At 50.1% G+C, this 14,672-nt stretch overlaps 2 protein-coding genes across 4 annotated transcripts; one reads left to right on the top strand and one right to left on the bottom strand.

Moving 5' to 3' along the window:
• Positions 1 to 179: 179 nt before the first annotated feature.
• Positions 180 to 7,719, bottom strand: EEF1AKMT4 (EEF1A lysine methyltransferase 4). Its single transcript, XM_003358718.5, has 3 exons — positions 7,485 to 7,719; positions 2,032 to 2,315; positions 180 to 1,513 (listed from the first exon to the last, which is right to left on the bottom strand). Exons 1-3 carry the CDS (start codon positions 7,678 to 7,680, stop codon positions 1,226 to 1,228), a joined length of 768 nt encoding a protein of 255 aa, XP_003358766.1. The 5' UTR covers positions 7,681 to 7,719; the 3' UTR covers positions 180 to 1,225.
• Positions 7,720 to 8,307: 588 nt separating this feature from the next.
• On the top strand, positions 8,308 to 14,618 carry ALG3 (ALG3 alpha-1,3- mannosyltransferase). Of its 3 annotated transcripts, none has more exons than XM_084990538.1 (9): positions 8,308 to 8,625; positions 10,981 to 11,080; positions 11,179 to 11,326; positions 11,436 to 11,596; positions 12,063 to 12,183; positions 12,829 to 13,034; positions 13,190 to 13,267; positions 14,086 to 14,229; positions 14,370 to 14,618. In XM_084990538.1, the coding sequence occupies exons 1-9, from the start codon at positions 8,385 to 8,387 to the stop codon at positions 14,530 to 14,532; spliced, it is 1,362 nt and encodes a 453-aa protein (XP_084846664.1). In that variant the 5' UTR covers positions 8,308 to 8,384; the 3' UTR covers positions 14,533 to 14,618. The 3 variants fall into 3 exon arrangements, 2 of the variants coding, with proteins under 2 accessions (XP_084846664.1, XP_084846665.1); XM_084990539.1 differs by having other exon boundaries at positions 8,453 to 8,662; XR_014824471.1 differs by lacking the exons at positions 14,086 to 14,229; positions 14,370 to 14,618 and having other exon boundaries at positions 8,453 to 8,662; positions 12,769 to 13,034; positions 13,190 to 13,226.
• Positions 14,619 to 14,672: the final 54 nt, after the last annotated feature.

The following is a 14,672-nucleotide window of genomic DNA, read 5'->3' as shown; positions in this document are numbered from 1 at the left end:
GCAGACCTGCTGCCAGCCGGTGTCGGACCTCGCGCGCGGCCACCAACGTTTGGCTGCGTATTTGCATGAGCTTCCTATCCACCTGAGCCCAGCCCTCCAGGCCGCTTCTCACCCCCACCCTTGTCTGGCGTGACCCCAGCCTCAGCCTCTTTCTAAGGGACTTCCTCAGCACATTTGTATTTTTATATCCGACTCTTTGTTTACTGATTCCCCTCATGGTTCGTACCCTCCCCCCACAGTCTCGGCCACGCTCCTCTGCGCCTGGCAGATAGGATGGGTGTTGAGGCTGGGATGGGACAAGCCCCCAACATGGTAACCAACCACAGAGCCAGTCTGCCCATGCCTGACCCCAGGAGGCTCTCCGGCAGACCCCTTCCCTCAAGGTATCACCTTCCAAGGGCCCAGGTCTGATTTTACCTTGGACCCCTGTATTCTGCCCCTGGGAACCCAACTGGGGCTGCTCTGCATCTTTGGATGACACCTGTGGCCCTGGAGATGTTCTCAACCCAGGGGTGTCCTTTGTAAATGTTCCTCCATCCTCACTGTACCAGGAGTGTGTGAATAAACACAGACCTCCCTGTGTGTGTGTGTGTGTGTGGTGTAGCTGCTGCTTTGGTTTGCCAGGAGCCAGGCCCAAATGGCTCTGATTCCTTCTGGGATGGGGAGCAGATGCTTGGGAATCTCAGGTGCATGTTACTGGCAGAGAAAGGCTGTCAAGTAAACAAAGCAGGCCAGCCTGGCCTAGGAACATCATTACAGGGCGGCCTCCTTGGGTAAATAATACAACCCAAGCAGGATAAGTCACCAGAGTTGAGGCTGCAGCGGGGTTTAGAAGCATAAAGCAATCGAGATTCAAAATCTGCAGCCTCCTGTGGATAAATCCAGGTTGGATGGGACTCAGTAAAAGGCCCCAGGGAGGCAAGTCTCCAAGCATGGCTGGCATGCAGAGGGGTTGTGCTGAGCCTTGCCCCTGAGGATGAACACTGGTTATTTGGTATGGTGGGGAGAAAGTTGGGGAACCCATGAGTGATCCAAGGAAGTCAGAAATCTGGGATTTGGGTCTAGTGTGGCCTGGCCTGTAATTTTTTTCATGTGAGGTTACTTCCGTCAGCTCTATCTTAGGCATGAGGCCCCTGGGATGTGAGTACCTTGGACCCAACCCTAAGCCCTGAGTTAGGAATTCCGAATAGTTGAGTCCAAGGCATAAAGGCAGGAAGGACTGGCCTCACAGCTGAATGGCACTAAGGAATTCCTCATGATCTGAGTCTGAGAGGAAGCAGGGTGGAGTGGGAGGTCTAGGGGGTGAAAGGATCTGGGCTCCAAGAGCCAGCTGGGCCACACTGAGCTCTCCACCCTTATGCATGAGGTAGAAATGGAAATGGAAGCCACTGCCATAGGTTGCATGCCTCAAGGACCAGCCATAACGAGTTTGGGCATAGTGTCTTGCCCGGAAGTGAGGGGCAGCAGAGGTCATTGAGATGAACCGGCCCCCAGGGACCAGCACTCGGCTCACCTGCAAAGCAGATAGAGAAGCCATTGGTGAGAAGCCCACCTCCAGGTTCTCAAAGGTCAGTATTGCTCCAGATGCCTTCCCAGTGTAATCTCAGGTACTACCCTACATCCAGTAGCTCAGGGCTTTCCATGGCAAAAGAGTGAGGCTCCTTCTCTGCCCTTGGTTGTTCCGTGGGGGTAGGGATATTTTAGACAGGTAGGAGCATGGAAGTGATGTCAGGTGCAGGGGCAGGGGGCACTGCTTTCCTGTCAACTGCTCATCCTCTCTAGCTGGAACCTGTCTGCTACCTCATCTCTGTGGCAACCCAGTAGTCAAACATCAGCCTGGCCACTCCAGCCCCCTATGATCTCGACCCAGCCTAACCCCTCCGTTCTTCCAGGTAACCACTGTACTAAAGGTGACCCACTACTTGCTCTAAACCATGCCTCCTTCTGGCTTCTGAGTTCTTCCAGTTTCCCAAAAGCTCAACCCCTCCTCCCCACCTCTTGATCTGCCCTCTTCCCTCATTGCTTCCTCACCTCACTCAGCACCTGGTCCACAGTGTGGACACCTTCAGAGGACACAATCCAGGGATCCTGTTCTCCAGTCAACAGGGCATCCAGCGTGCCCTTCTCAAGCACCACGTTGAAGGACTCACTGGGAAAGCCCAGTGCCCGAACATCCATGGTCTCCCAGCGCAGCTTGGGCACATGGGCATAGCGAGCCCGCATGGCATCCACCACCACTGACGAGTAGTCCACACTGGTCACATCAGGGAAGCCCCCAAGGAACAGCTCATAACTCAGGGCACTGTTCCCACAGCCTGGGTGAGAAGGAGTAGGTGACAAAAGGGCTAGGTTAGCTTTGGTTCTCACCTCCCCAATTATGCATTCACTCTTGGCCCATTTTCTCTCAGCCCAAACCTTCCAGTACTGAAGGAACAGCATGGTACAAGAGCAGGAGCCTTAGAGTCATACAGACCTGGGCACACATCCTGGCTCCATCATTCCTAGCTGTGTGGACTCAGGCAAGTTGTTACATACCAGGAATTTGGATTTCCTAGTCAGAAAAATGAAGATAACAATACCTAGCTGACATGTAGGATATGATGCACTAACCAAAAACTAAATCAGGTGGAGAGTAGCTGAAGGAGCTCTGCACTTAGGAGTTCAAAGATCTGGGATCTGGGAGTTCCCTTCGTGGCTCAGCAGTTAACGAACCTGACTAGGATTCATGAGGATGCGGGTTCGATACCTGGCCTCACTCAGTGAATTAAGGATCCGGTGTTGCCATGAGCTGTGGTGTAGGTTGCAGACGCGGCTCAGATCCCGTGTTGCTGTTGCTGTGGCTGTGATGTAGGCCAGCAGCTGTAGCTCTGATTTGACCCCTAGCCTGGGAACTTCCATATGAGGCTGGAAAAAAAAAAAAAAAAGACAAAGATCTGGGTTCTGATAGCCTTAGTCATACAGCCATGGAAAGTTATTCAACTCTCAGCCTCAGTTTCCTCAAACTCAAAATGGGGATAATACTGGCACCATTAGAGCCATAATATTATTAACAAATGGATAATATTAGTATTATCCCAATGCCTAACTTCTTAGGGATCCTCGACTATATCAGCCTGGGGAAGACCTCGCATTAGGTGTTATTACCTTACTTTGGTTTCCAAGGCAGAATTAACAAGTTAAGGGGAAATTATTTGGGGACTCCCAGTGGAGATGATTCCTTGTTATTCCTTTACGTATAATTGAGCACTACATACTGGGTTCTGCTGATGAATAAAGAGTCCCTGCCCTCAAGGAGCTCATGCTCTGGTGAGAGGAACAGATGTGTAATCAGGCAACTGCCACATAAGGCAATGAGTGTTTCAATAGGGGCAGGCTGTAAGATCACATAGGATAGTCCCTGTCCCCGCCTTAGGTGGCTCAGCCAACAGGTTCACGGGAACTGACAACTCACCAGAGTCTTGAAGACTCCTAACACTCTGGTGGGAAGTGCCTGGAAAGCAGTCCCAAAGGAGTGGAGATTAGAGGAGTGGATATGGACATACTGTCCAGTGGGCATGGCTTCCTTCAAAGGTCTGTTGGCCTTTTCCAGGTCAGCATCAGCCGGAGGACAGTTCTGGAGGACAGTTCCTGGTGGTCTCACATGGGGATCCCCAGCTCTTGGGATTTAGATTGCCTTTAATCCCCATTTGCCTCCCTAAGAGGATCACAGATTTAGCTGTAGGGATAGCCCTAATCTAGCAAACAGAGCTTGACACCTGGATAGGGTACCTAGAGGCTGCCCCTTCTTGTGTTCCTCCTCAGGACCTGGAGCTCAGGAAGAGTACTATCTTGCCTGGGAGAATTCAATGTGTGCTTCCCAACAGTGGAACCACAAAAGGCTCTGGGATGAGAGGTGAGGATGGCTGAAGAGGAAACCCTAACTTAGTGCAGGCTGAAATCCCACTGGGTTTTCTGGACCCACAGTTCCTTCACCACCCAACCTAACCTCATGTGTCTGCAGAGCTCTGCCTAATTGTGGACAACCCCAATTTCCTTTCCTTGTTTCCTTTGGTAGGAATGGCATCTTCCAAGACAACTTTATTAAAGATAAAGAGAAAATCAGACTTGACCACAGAGCCAAGTTATGTCTACAAAGCAGTGATTTCTGACTCTGCTGCCTCAGTGGTTTGGGGCTACCAACTAAGATGAGCCTAGGAAAGGTCACTTCTTCCCTAGGTCCACTCTTAGGGAAGCAGGGCCCTGGAAAATTGAACCAGATCCAAGAACCCATCATATGTGAGTCCAGAGCTAGGTGGATGCTATCTCAGCACCAAGAGATTGAGGTGTAAGCTAGACTACCAATTCGCTAATTTATATCAGGAAAAATAGCCATCATGGGGTCTGGACAGCCAATCCTCTGGTCAGTCACTTCTGTCTCTAAAGGAAATACATATTGAAACCAAATTATAATTGCAAGGTTCTACAGAGTATGGAGTCAAGAAAGAAGAGAGAACCAGAGAATTATGACAACAAAGCTGGAACAGCCGCATGCATTTATCTACCAGGAGGAATCTACCCATAGGGACCAGACGCACAGGTCCTCAGGCAGGGCACTCTTTCTCTGAGCAGTCCTGAAGAAAGTGCCTCTCTGACTCCCATCTTCAATAATAAAAATGATAGCTAACAGTTGTTGAACACTGGGTCCTATGCTAAGTAGTTTATAAGGATGTCTCAAGTTTTGTTTTTTGGTTTTTTTGGCGGTGCCCACAGCATGCCGAAGTTCTGGGCCAGGAATTGAACCTGTGCCATGGCAGTGACCTGGGCCACAGCAGTGAAAATGCCAGATCCTTAACCACTAAGGAACTCCTCTCAGGTTATTTATTTATTTATTTTAAATGGCCGAAACCACAGCATATGGAAGTTCCCAGGCCAGGGGTTGAATCCAAACCACAGCTGTGACCTATGCCCTAGCTGTAGCAACTCTGGATTCTACAACCCACTGTTACGGGCTGGGGACTGAACCCATGCCTCCACAGAGACCCAAGTCACTGCAGTCAGGTTCTTAACCCACCGTGCCCCAGTGGGAACTCCAAGTTACTTCTGAAGTAGTTTCATGCAGAAGATACTATTATAACAACCATTGCCATTTTCTAGTTGTGACAGAAAATGTATAGCCTGCAAAGCCTAAAATACTTACTATTTAGCCTTTTTCAGAGAAAAATTACTGACCTCTAACCTAGACTAAGTCTCATAATATTTATTACTAACGTGGATAAGATTAGTCGGGGGTTTTCATGAGGATTAAGTAAGTTAGAAAGGGCCCACCACATTCCCTAGCACCTACCAGGTGTTTAATTAGTTTGTTCAGGTGTAATGCAACATAAGATGCTCCCAAGCTGTGGGTCCTGTTGTTAGATCTTGGGAATCCCACCTGGAAAGTTTTCCTTTTTGATTTTTAGACATTTCTCTCCTCTATCTAGAAAAGGATACTTCCCAGCCAGACAGATTTTTAAGGCAGTGTTACCCTGCCAATTATTGGCATGAGAATCAGCCTACAGGCTTGTTCAAAATACAGACCCGTGGGTAATACCTTAGACCATTCTTGGAATTAGAAAGTCCAGTGGGGTCCATTTTTCCAGGTTATTCTGATGCACACTAAAACTTGAAAAACAGAGATCCATGGTAAATCTAAGAATAAATGCTATGGTTGAAAACCACAAAATTCAAGAGTTTTTACCTCTGGGGTGACAGGGCTTGAGGGACTACACAGAAAAAACCTTGAATATGCAAGGCATTTAATTTTGCCAGGAATTTTTGTAGGAGTCTTTCATACTCATTCAATCAGCTAAAAAGCCTGATAAATAAGTATATACTCTTTTTTTTCCTAAAAGCTGAGAAAATTGAGACAGAAATTTACTTTGTCAAGGATTCCACAGCTAAGAGTCTATGATTTTTTTTTTTTTTAATTTCTTTTTAGGGCCATGCCTGAAGCATATGGAAGTTCCCAGGCTAGGGGTTGAATTGGAGCTGCAGCTGCCGGCCTACAGCACAGCCAGATCTGATCAGCATCTGCACTTATGCTACAGCTTGTGGCAACACTGTCCTTAACCCACTGAACGAGGGATCAAACCGGCATCCTCTGGAGTTCCCGTCGTGGCTCAGTGGTTAACGAATCTGAGTGGGAACCATGAGGTTGTGGGTTCAATCTCTGGCCTTGCTCAGTGGGTTAATGATCCGGTGTTGCCGTGAGCTGTGGTGTAGGTTGCAGACATGGCTCAGATCCCGAGTTGCTGTGGCTGTTGCGTAGGCCAGTAGCTACAGCTCTGATTAGACCCCTAGTCTGGGAATCTCCATACGCCGCGGGAGAGGCCCTAGAAAAGGCAAAAAGACACACAAAAAAACAAAACCAAAACCTGCATCTTCATGGATATTAGTCAGGTTCTCAACCCACTGAGCCACAATGGGAACTCTTTTTAAGATTCTATGATTTTGCCATTATTCTGCAGCTAAGATTACATGTTCCAAGATCCCAACATAATTAGCTGCCTCCAGCATCCAAGTTCTTAAGCACTAGATTATACTTCCTTTCTAGTCCTAGAAATGTTCTATTTCTCAAACCAAGTAGGCTATACACACACATTCGAGTTATTATTTATACCTTACATATATAATGTATTATAAATGTCTCATATATGGGAAATATTTCACTTAAACATATACATGCTTTTAAAAACACCAAAATAAAAACTATAATTAGAAGGAAATCTGTTGCTTAATCAAATTTCACTGGAGTCCCCAAGGCTGGAAGAGTAAGAGAACCCCAGTATGGGCAAGTGGACCTCTCAGAGCCCCACCTTACAACCCATTATTTGTTCCTTTGGAAAAAATCACACCATCCTCCGCAGCAATCTCCCCTCAGAGAGTGCTGCCCCTGTCCTCACTGCACACCGCAGGGCGGAGTGGGGGGCGGAGAATGGGGCATATGGATGCATAGGACCAGGTTTGTTAGAGTTTAGAGTGAAAAGATCAGTCTCTGAGTGACGATGGCTCCCGGTGCCCAGCCGGGCAAACATAAAAAGCGCTAGGCATTGCGCTCGAGGTACCTGCACGTGCCCTACCCGACTTGAATTCCCAGTTCCATTTCTGGAAGTGAACCCAAGGCTCAGAACAGGTTCACGATTCGTCCTGTCTTACAGTCAGCTAGCGCTGGGAATTGAAGTAAGTCCCCTGAGCTCTCTTAGTGCTCGAGGCTGCCTCCCTAGGGGCCGGAACCGAGTTATGGGTCACCTACCCACTTACTACATTCAGACTCAGACTTTCTACGGGGGAGGGGGTGGCGGTCCCCGGACTAAGAATCTCTTGGCACCTGTTTGCCCTGGCAACTACTGCAGAGATTCTGAAGGTTCTGGGTCTTCACTTCTGACTAGGGCGTCCTCTCAGAGGGGCAGGCAGAAGCGAGGAGCAGGAACAGTCCCCTTGGGCTGGGCAGTCCCGAGACTACCCACCTAACACAAGGATACGGTCCTCGGGCCGCAGCTCCGGCTCTAGGAGGTCACGGAAGGAGGAGAAGTCCCCGAACCACTCGTAGGGGGCAGAGTCGGCAGCGCCTTGGTAGCGCTGGTCCCAGTACTGGACTTCGCGGTACCCGCTGTTCTTTTCTGGTAACTCCGGCAGGGGCGTGGAGGCCCTTGGAGAGGCCATGCTTGCCGCTTCTGGGTTCGCAGGGCTGCAGGTTCTCACATCTGGGCGGGGCTTGGCGCTCCTATGTAACCAATCGGAATGGTGGCATGTAGGAGGCGTGGCCTTTACGTCTCCGCCCAGCACCAGCAATTGCTCAACATAAACACGTGGAACTTCCGTTCTCTGTTAAGTGCGCTGGGAAGAATCCTCCGGATGGGGGAGTCATATCGTCCAGACCCTGAGTCCTCCGGCAGCATTGCTAACTTCTGAGCCACAGTCCTGGTGTCGCACTCACTCGGGCTCGTCACTCCCCTTCTCATACTTTGTTTGATTGGCTCCTCCCATTAAGAAGTCTGAAAATTAATGAGGAATTTATTTCTTCCCAGTATTGAGCACCCAGAGAACTCTGAGGGATGGCGGGAGTAGCACAGGTCTTATCCTCCAGGAAAGACTGGCATGTACGCTGATATTAACGACACAGGCTAAGTGTTATACTGGGCCGGGGAGATGGAGGGGAGAGACAGGGCACAGACAAGAATGTTCCTTTCCGGGCAAACTTCGATCCACATTAGCCCCTGTGGGTCCAGGGTTAAGTATGTACTGAGGAGTGACATTATTTCTACTTGTAGAGTGTGCACTCCATAGGGGAGACAGATATAGAAGAAGTGAATTTTGGAGTAAATAAGGACTCTGACAACTCCAGCCTACGCTCAGTCCGTTGGGACATGCAGCGCGGGAAGCGGAACCCAAATACCCAAGGATCGGGCTTCCGAGGTAGCGGGCCCACAGGAGCGGTGCACCATCAAGATGGCGGCGAGCCTGCGGAAACGCGGCCGGGCAGGTCCCGCAGCCCTGGCGGCGGGACAGTGCGGGCAATGGCTGCGGCGCGCCTGGCAAGAGCGGCGCCTACTACTGCTGGAGCCACGCTACACGCTGCTGGTGGCCGCCTGCCTCTGCTTGGCGGAGGTGGGCATCACCTTCTGGGTCATTCACAGGGTGGCATGTGAGTGCGCCGAGGGGGAGGGGAGGGTAGGGAAGGGGACCGAACCCCCGACCCAAACTGGGACCTAGATTTAGAGCTCTTAGACCCCTCATCCACTCAATCTTCAATGCAGGCCTTTATTTTTTACCCCAGTAAAAACTAAAGATTGCTCCACTGAAAACGAAACCTGATCTTAATCCCTTCCAGAAAATTTGGGTCCAATTTAATGTACTGCTGCTGCTGCTTGTCTCTGTGAATTTGGACCCGTCACTTCTCTTGCTGTGTCTCAAGCTTCTCATCTGTTCAGTTCTGAGGTCTCGAACTCTCTTCTTAGCGATAGCGTTTTGTGATCGCTTGAGTCATTTGGCATTATTGGTGGCTGCTTTCCAGGCTGAAAACATTGGACTTAAAGCTTTCTTGCTTAAGATAGTTAATTCAGTACATATTTGTTGAGTGTTTATTATATGGCTAACACTATGCTAGGTGCCAAGAGTATAGTTCGAAAAAGATAGACACATTTTTTGGTTGTGTAGGCCTGGACAGAGATGTATTAGTATAAAATTACAATGCTGTCATATTCATCATGATAGTAAGACAGTGCTATAAAGGACACAAGAGGGCACTTAAGCCAGGCCTTGAGGAGTCAGAGAAGGCTTCCTAGAGTCTTCCTTGAAACATAAGAGCTAGTTAGTTGAAGAAGAGAAAAGGAGGGGGGAAGAGAGAATCCTGTATCAAAAATCTTCAATTGAAAGAGAAAGTTGGAGTTCTGTGCTGGCGCAGCAGCAACGAACTGGACTAGTATCCATGAGGATGTGGGTTTGATCCCTGGCCTTGCTCAGTAGGTTGAGGATCTGGAACGCTGAGGGCTGTGGTGTAGATCCAAGTTTCGACTTGTTATCTGGCATTGCCGTGGCTGTGGTCAGTACCTGTAGCTCCAATTCAACCGCTAGCCTGGGAACTTCCATATGTTTTGGGTGCGGCCCAAAAAAAACAGAAAGGGGGGGAAAGTCTACTTTGTTTGAGGAACTGAAAAAATTTTTTTAGAGCTGGAATGTAAAATCAAGTAAGAGTAGTACAGACAGATAAGACTGCAAAAGTTGAGGCCAGATCATGTAGGAATCTGTAAGCCCATGTTAAGGAGATAGATAGCAAGATGGCTGAGAATTTAGGACTCCATGAGTTTCAGTCTCAAGTCTACCCATCCTAGCTCACTGATCTTGAGCTAGTCACTTAACCTCATAAATTCATAATTTCCTCTTCTAAAAATGGGAATAATAAAATTTGGTCTTGGGGTTTCCGCTGTGGTGCAACAGGATCGGTGGCATCTTGGGAGTGCTGAGTCAAAGGTTTGATATCCTGCCCTGCACAGTGGGTTGAGGATCCAGGGTTGCTGCAGCTTCGGCTTGGGTCATGACTGCCACTTGGATCTGATTCTGGGCCCAGGAACTCCATATGCCGTGGGGCGGCCAAAAATGAAAAATAAAATAAGGTTTGGTCTTCATCTTAAGGAATCATTGAAGAGTTTTAAGCAGGGAAACATGATATGGTTTCTATTATAGGACGATCTCTCTGGTTGTGGGGTGGAAAATGTATTGCAGTGGGGTGAAAGTGGAAGCTGGGAGCCTAATTAGGGAGGTTTTTTTTTTTGTTTTTTTTTTGTCTTTTTGCCATTTCTTGGGCCGCTCCCACGGCATATGGAGGTTCCCAGGCTAGGGGTCTAATCAGAGCTGTAGCCGCCGGCCTACGCCAGAGCCACAGCAACTCGGGATCCGAGCCGCGTCTGCAACCAACACCACAGCTCAGGGCAATGCCGGATCGTTAACCCACTGAGCAAGGCCAGGGATCGATCGAACTCGCAACCTCATGGTTCCTAGTCAGATTCATCAACCACTGCGCCACAACAGGAACTCCTAATTAGGGAGCTTTTGCATCACTGAGGCTAGAGATTATGTTAGGCCCAAATTTGAGTGTGTGATAGTAGAAATATTTAGGATGAGGAATAGGCAGGACTTGGTGACTGGGGGTTGCAAATGAAAGAGAAGGAAGTGTCAAAGACGTTTCCCAGGTTTGTGACCTGGGCAGCTGAGAGGTTAATGGTGCCATTCATTGAGCCCAGAAAAAGGAACAGATTTGGAGTGGAAGATTACGAGTTGCATTACAGACATGTTAGAGTTTGACCTGAGAATGTGAATGACATTCACCCAGAGAATGTCAGATAGGCAGTTAAGAGAAGGAGTTGTGATAGAAGTCCTGAGAGTGAGCCAGAACCAGGTGCTTTGATAGCCTGGGGCAGACAAGTTCTGAGCTTGAAGTAACCACACCATGCTGTCCTTTTCCAGATACAGAGATTGACTGGAAGGCCTACATGGCTGAGGTGGAGGGCGTCATCAATGGCACCTATGACTATACTCAACTGCAGGGCGACACTGGACCTCTTGTGTGAGTGGGGATAGGAGGTTCAGCGAGGATGTGAGGGGCTGATTGGATGCTGGGCTGGCTAGCTTCACCCAGATTCACGTTCGTTCTCCTCTTCCCAGGTACCCAGCCGGCTTTGTGTATATCTTTATGGGGCTATACTATGCTACGGGCCGGGGCACTGACATCCGCACGGCCCAGCACATCTTTGCTGTGCTCTACCTGGCCACCTTGCTGCTTGTCTTCTTGATTTACCACCAGACCTGCAAGGTGAGTCCTCACTACCAGGAACAGGGGACCCCAAACTGGAAGGCTGGGGGAATGGGACTGGCTCAGGGTTGGTGAGCTGATCTTGTTCCCCACTGTGCCTACCTCTTAGGTACCTCCCTTCGTCTTTTTCTTCATGTGCTGTGCCTCTTACCGTGTCCACTCCATCTTCGTGCTGCGGCTCTTCAACGACCCAGTGGCCATGGCACTGCTCTTCCTCAGTATCAACCTCCTGCTGGCCCAGCGCTGGGGCTGGGGCTGCTGCTGTTTCAGGTCAACACCCCTCCCTTCTGGCCCCTCTCTCACATTCTGTGTTTCCATCACCTTCTCCCCAGATTTCTGCAGCAGAGGACCTAAGGGAGTGGTCCCGCAGTGTGGGTCAGTTAGAGCCGCACTAGGAGAGTCCAGGATCTATAAAAAGTACCCCCCTCCCCAGGCCCCCAACACACACATATTCCTCCCTTCCTCCATTCCCTCCAGACAGCATCTATTGTTGGGGTTGGTCATTGCATATTCTAAATATTCCACATATATTTGCTCACTCCGTCTGAGTGTCGAGACAAGGTATCGGCTCCCTCCCTCTAGCCTCCTGCCAGGCTGTGCTGAGTGTGAGCTCCCCTGGAGCTTCCTAGCAGGGGAGGGGAGGAGGTGCTATGGTGATAGGGGTGTTGTCCATTTTGGGGCAGGGTACATGGCCCTGGAGCTGACCTCCACTCTTCCTCTCCCTTATCCACTCCAGCCTGGCGGTGTCTGTGAAGATGAACGTGCTACTCTTTGCCCCTGGGTTACTGTTCCTTCTCCTCACACAATTCGGCCTCCGTGGGGCCCTCCCCAAGCTGGGCATCTGTGCTGTCCTTCAGGTATCCCCTCCTTACCCCTCCCCCCCTTTTTTTTGTCTTTTTGTCTTTTTAGGGCCACACCAGCAACATATGGAGGTTCCCAGGCTAGGGGTCTAATAGGAGCTACAGTTGCCAGCCTACATCACAGCTCATGGCAACGCCAGATCCTTAACCCACTGAGCGAGGGCAGGAGATCGAACCCACAATCTCATGGTTCCTAGTCGGATTCATTTACACTGTGCCACGATGGGAACTCCACTTCTTCCCCTTTCTAACGAAGGGGAGGCCCTTCTGTCTGGCCTCCTTTCATCCTTGAGCTTTCCTCAAAGCCAAGAGACAGGGTTGATTCTGGGCTGGGCAGCCACTACCTCTGGGCTTTGGTTTCATTAGCTGTAAAACAAGGGTGTTGAGCTAGAGGGTCTGTGAGGGTCTTTCTAGCCCTGCCTATTTATAACCTGGAGAATTCAAACTTCAAGCACTATCATTACCTGCTTCCTTGACTCCTTTGACCCAAGGCTCTGGCTTTGTGGGTGGGCTGGCTTTCCTACTATTCCTGATGGGAATTAGGAAACCTCTGAGACCTGTACCCTGTTCCCACTCCTTCAGTGATTAACATGAGGCTGAGGGTGAGCCTGGGCAGCTCTGCTGACATCACACCATCCTCAGGTGGTGCTGGGGCTACCCTTCCTGCTGGAGAACCCCATCGGCTACCTGTCCCGCTCGTTTGACCTTGGCCGCCAGTTTCTCTTCCGCTGGACCGTGAACTGGCGTTTCCTCCCCGAAGCGCTTTTCCTGCATCGTGCCTTCCACCTGGCACTTTTGACTGCCCACCTCACCCTGCTGTTGCTCTTTACCCTCTGCAGGTGGCACAGGTGAGAAGGGGGAGCAGTGCCATGGGCAGAGGTGGGGGAAGGCGTGAAGGACTTAGGCCTTTGGGAGATGTTGAGGAGATGCTGAGCTCATGGGGTGAGTTTAGAACCTGGCCCATGATGGGAGCTTGATTAATGTCTCAATGGCTTCTCCCCAGGACAGGGGAAAGTATCCTGTCGCTGCTGAAGGATCCCTCCAAAAGGAAGGTTCCACCCCAACCCCTCACTCCCAATCATATCCTTTAAGTCAATGGGAAGGTAAGTCTTGCTCTCTCTCCAGGTACAGATGGGGTCCTGGTCAGCTAGGCTGGTGACCTGGGGAAGGGAAAAGAAGGTACCAGTAATAGCTACAGGTCACATGTGTAGAGCTCCTACTCTATCAAACACTGCAGAGCACTTTATTCTTTTTTTTTTTTTTAGCTCTTTAGGGCTGTACCGCGGCACATGGAGGTTCCCAGGCTAGGGGTCTAATTGGAGCTGTAGCTGCCGGTCTCCACCATAGCCACAGCAACGCCAGATCCGAGCCTCGTCTGCGACCTACACCACAGCTCACAGCAACACCGGATCCTCAACCCGCTGAGGCCAGGGATTGAACCCAAAACCTCATGGTTCCTAGTCGGATTGTTTCCGCTGCACCACGACGGGAACTCCTACTTTATTCTTTAATTCTAAATGTTACTGAATTAGCATTATGAGTGCCCCCCTGCGCCTGGTGCTGTTCTAGGAGATTTACATGCATTCCTAACATTTAAAGTTCACAAGAGACCCTGAGATAGGGAGATATTTTTATTTTTATTCTTATTTTACACACAGTAAAATTAGGGCGTTAAGAGGTTAAGTCATTTGCTAAGGTCGCATAGCTAGTAAGTGAGACTCATTAGGCCTTACGGTCCTAGGTATTATTGCCTCCACATCAGATTGAGGAACAGGTGTGAAACTTGTCAAAAGTATACATCTCAGAACAGCAGAGCCAAGGGGCTGACCCCAAAACTTTTGCCCCTCTGCTGTGAAACCTCCCTACCCTTTCTGCTCTTGGCCTTGACCACCATATACAGATTGTTTCTACCCTCTTCACCTCCAACTTCATTGGCATCTGCTTCAGCCGGTCGCTTCACTACCAGTTCTACGTCTGGTATTTCCACACACTGCCCTACCTCCTGTGGGCCACGCCTGCACGCTGGCTCACACATCTGCTCAGGTACCAGCTGGGACATCTGGGGAGTGGGAAGGGCTAGGGAGCTCCACCCCCCATGACTGACCCTGAAGGGGCAGGGGGTGAGCTGAAGGGCTGCTGCACTAGAAACTGGACACGACCTGGAGCTTATTTCTCATCTCCAGGTTGCTGGTGCTGGGGCTCATTGAGCTCTCCTGGAACACATACCCATCCACGTCCTGCAGCTCTGCTGCCCTGCACGTGTGCCATGCTGTCATCCTGCTGCAGCTCTGGCTGGGCCCCCAGCCTTTCCCCAAGACCATCCAGCACAGCAAGAAAGCCCACTGAGATCCACCTCTTCCTCTCCAGCCCATTCTCAGGACCCTGGATGGGGATGGACTCTGTACCCTTCCCAATAAACCTTACGAAGTCCACTTCTGTGCAGCCTACGTGGAGGTGCCTGGACCAAGCTGAGAGGGGCAGGTGTG

Source organism: Sus scrofa, chromosome 13 (assembly GCF_054392235.1).
Source record: "Sus scrofa isolate SSC_HxYL_T2T_F1_AM1 chromosome 13, Sscrofa_HxYL_maternal_Yorkshire_Landrace_v2.0, whole genome shotgun sequence".
Lineage (NCBI taxonomy): Eukaryota > Metazoa > Chordata > Mammalia > Artiodactyla > Suidae > Sus > Sus scrofa.
Note: the sequence above shows the minus strand (reverse complement) of the source record. Positions and strands in the feature narration are given on the sequence as shown.

Excerpts from the sequence above, each read along its gene's own strand:
- EEF1AKMT4 (XM_003358718.5), bottom strand. The coding sequence starts at position 7,680 with ATGGCCTCTCCAAGGGCCTCCACGCCCCTGCCGGAGTTACCAGAAAAG. Across the intron at positions 2,316-7,484 it reads GGACCGTATCCTTGTGTTAG|GCTGTGGGAACAGTGCCCTG; the intron begins GTGGGTAGTCTC and ends CTTCTCACCCAG. Across the intron at positions 1,514-2,031 it reads TGGACCAGGTGCTGAGTGAG|GTGAGCCGAGTGCTGGTCCC; the intron begins GTGAGGAAGCAA and ends TCTGCTTTGCAG.
- ALG3 (XM_084990538.1), top strand. The coding sequence starts at position 8,385 with ATGCAGCGCGGGAAGCGGAACCCAAATACCCAAGGATCGGGCTTCCGA. Across the intron at positions 11,327-11,435 it reads TTTACCACCAGACCTGCAAG|GTACCTCCCTTCGTCTTTTT; the intron begins GTGAGTCCTCAC and ends CCTACCTCTTAG. Across the intron at positions 12,184-12,828 it reads GCATCTGTGCTGTCCTTCAG|GTGGTGCTGGGGCTACCCTT; the intron begins GTATCCCCTCCT and ends CACCATCCTCAG.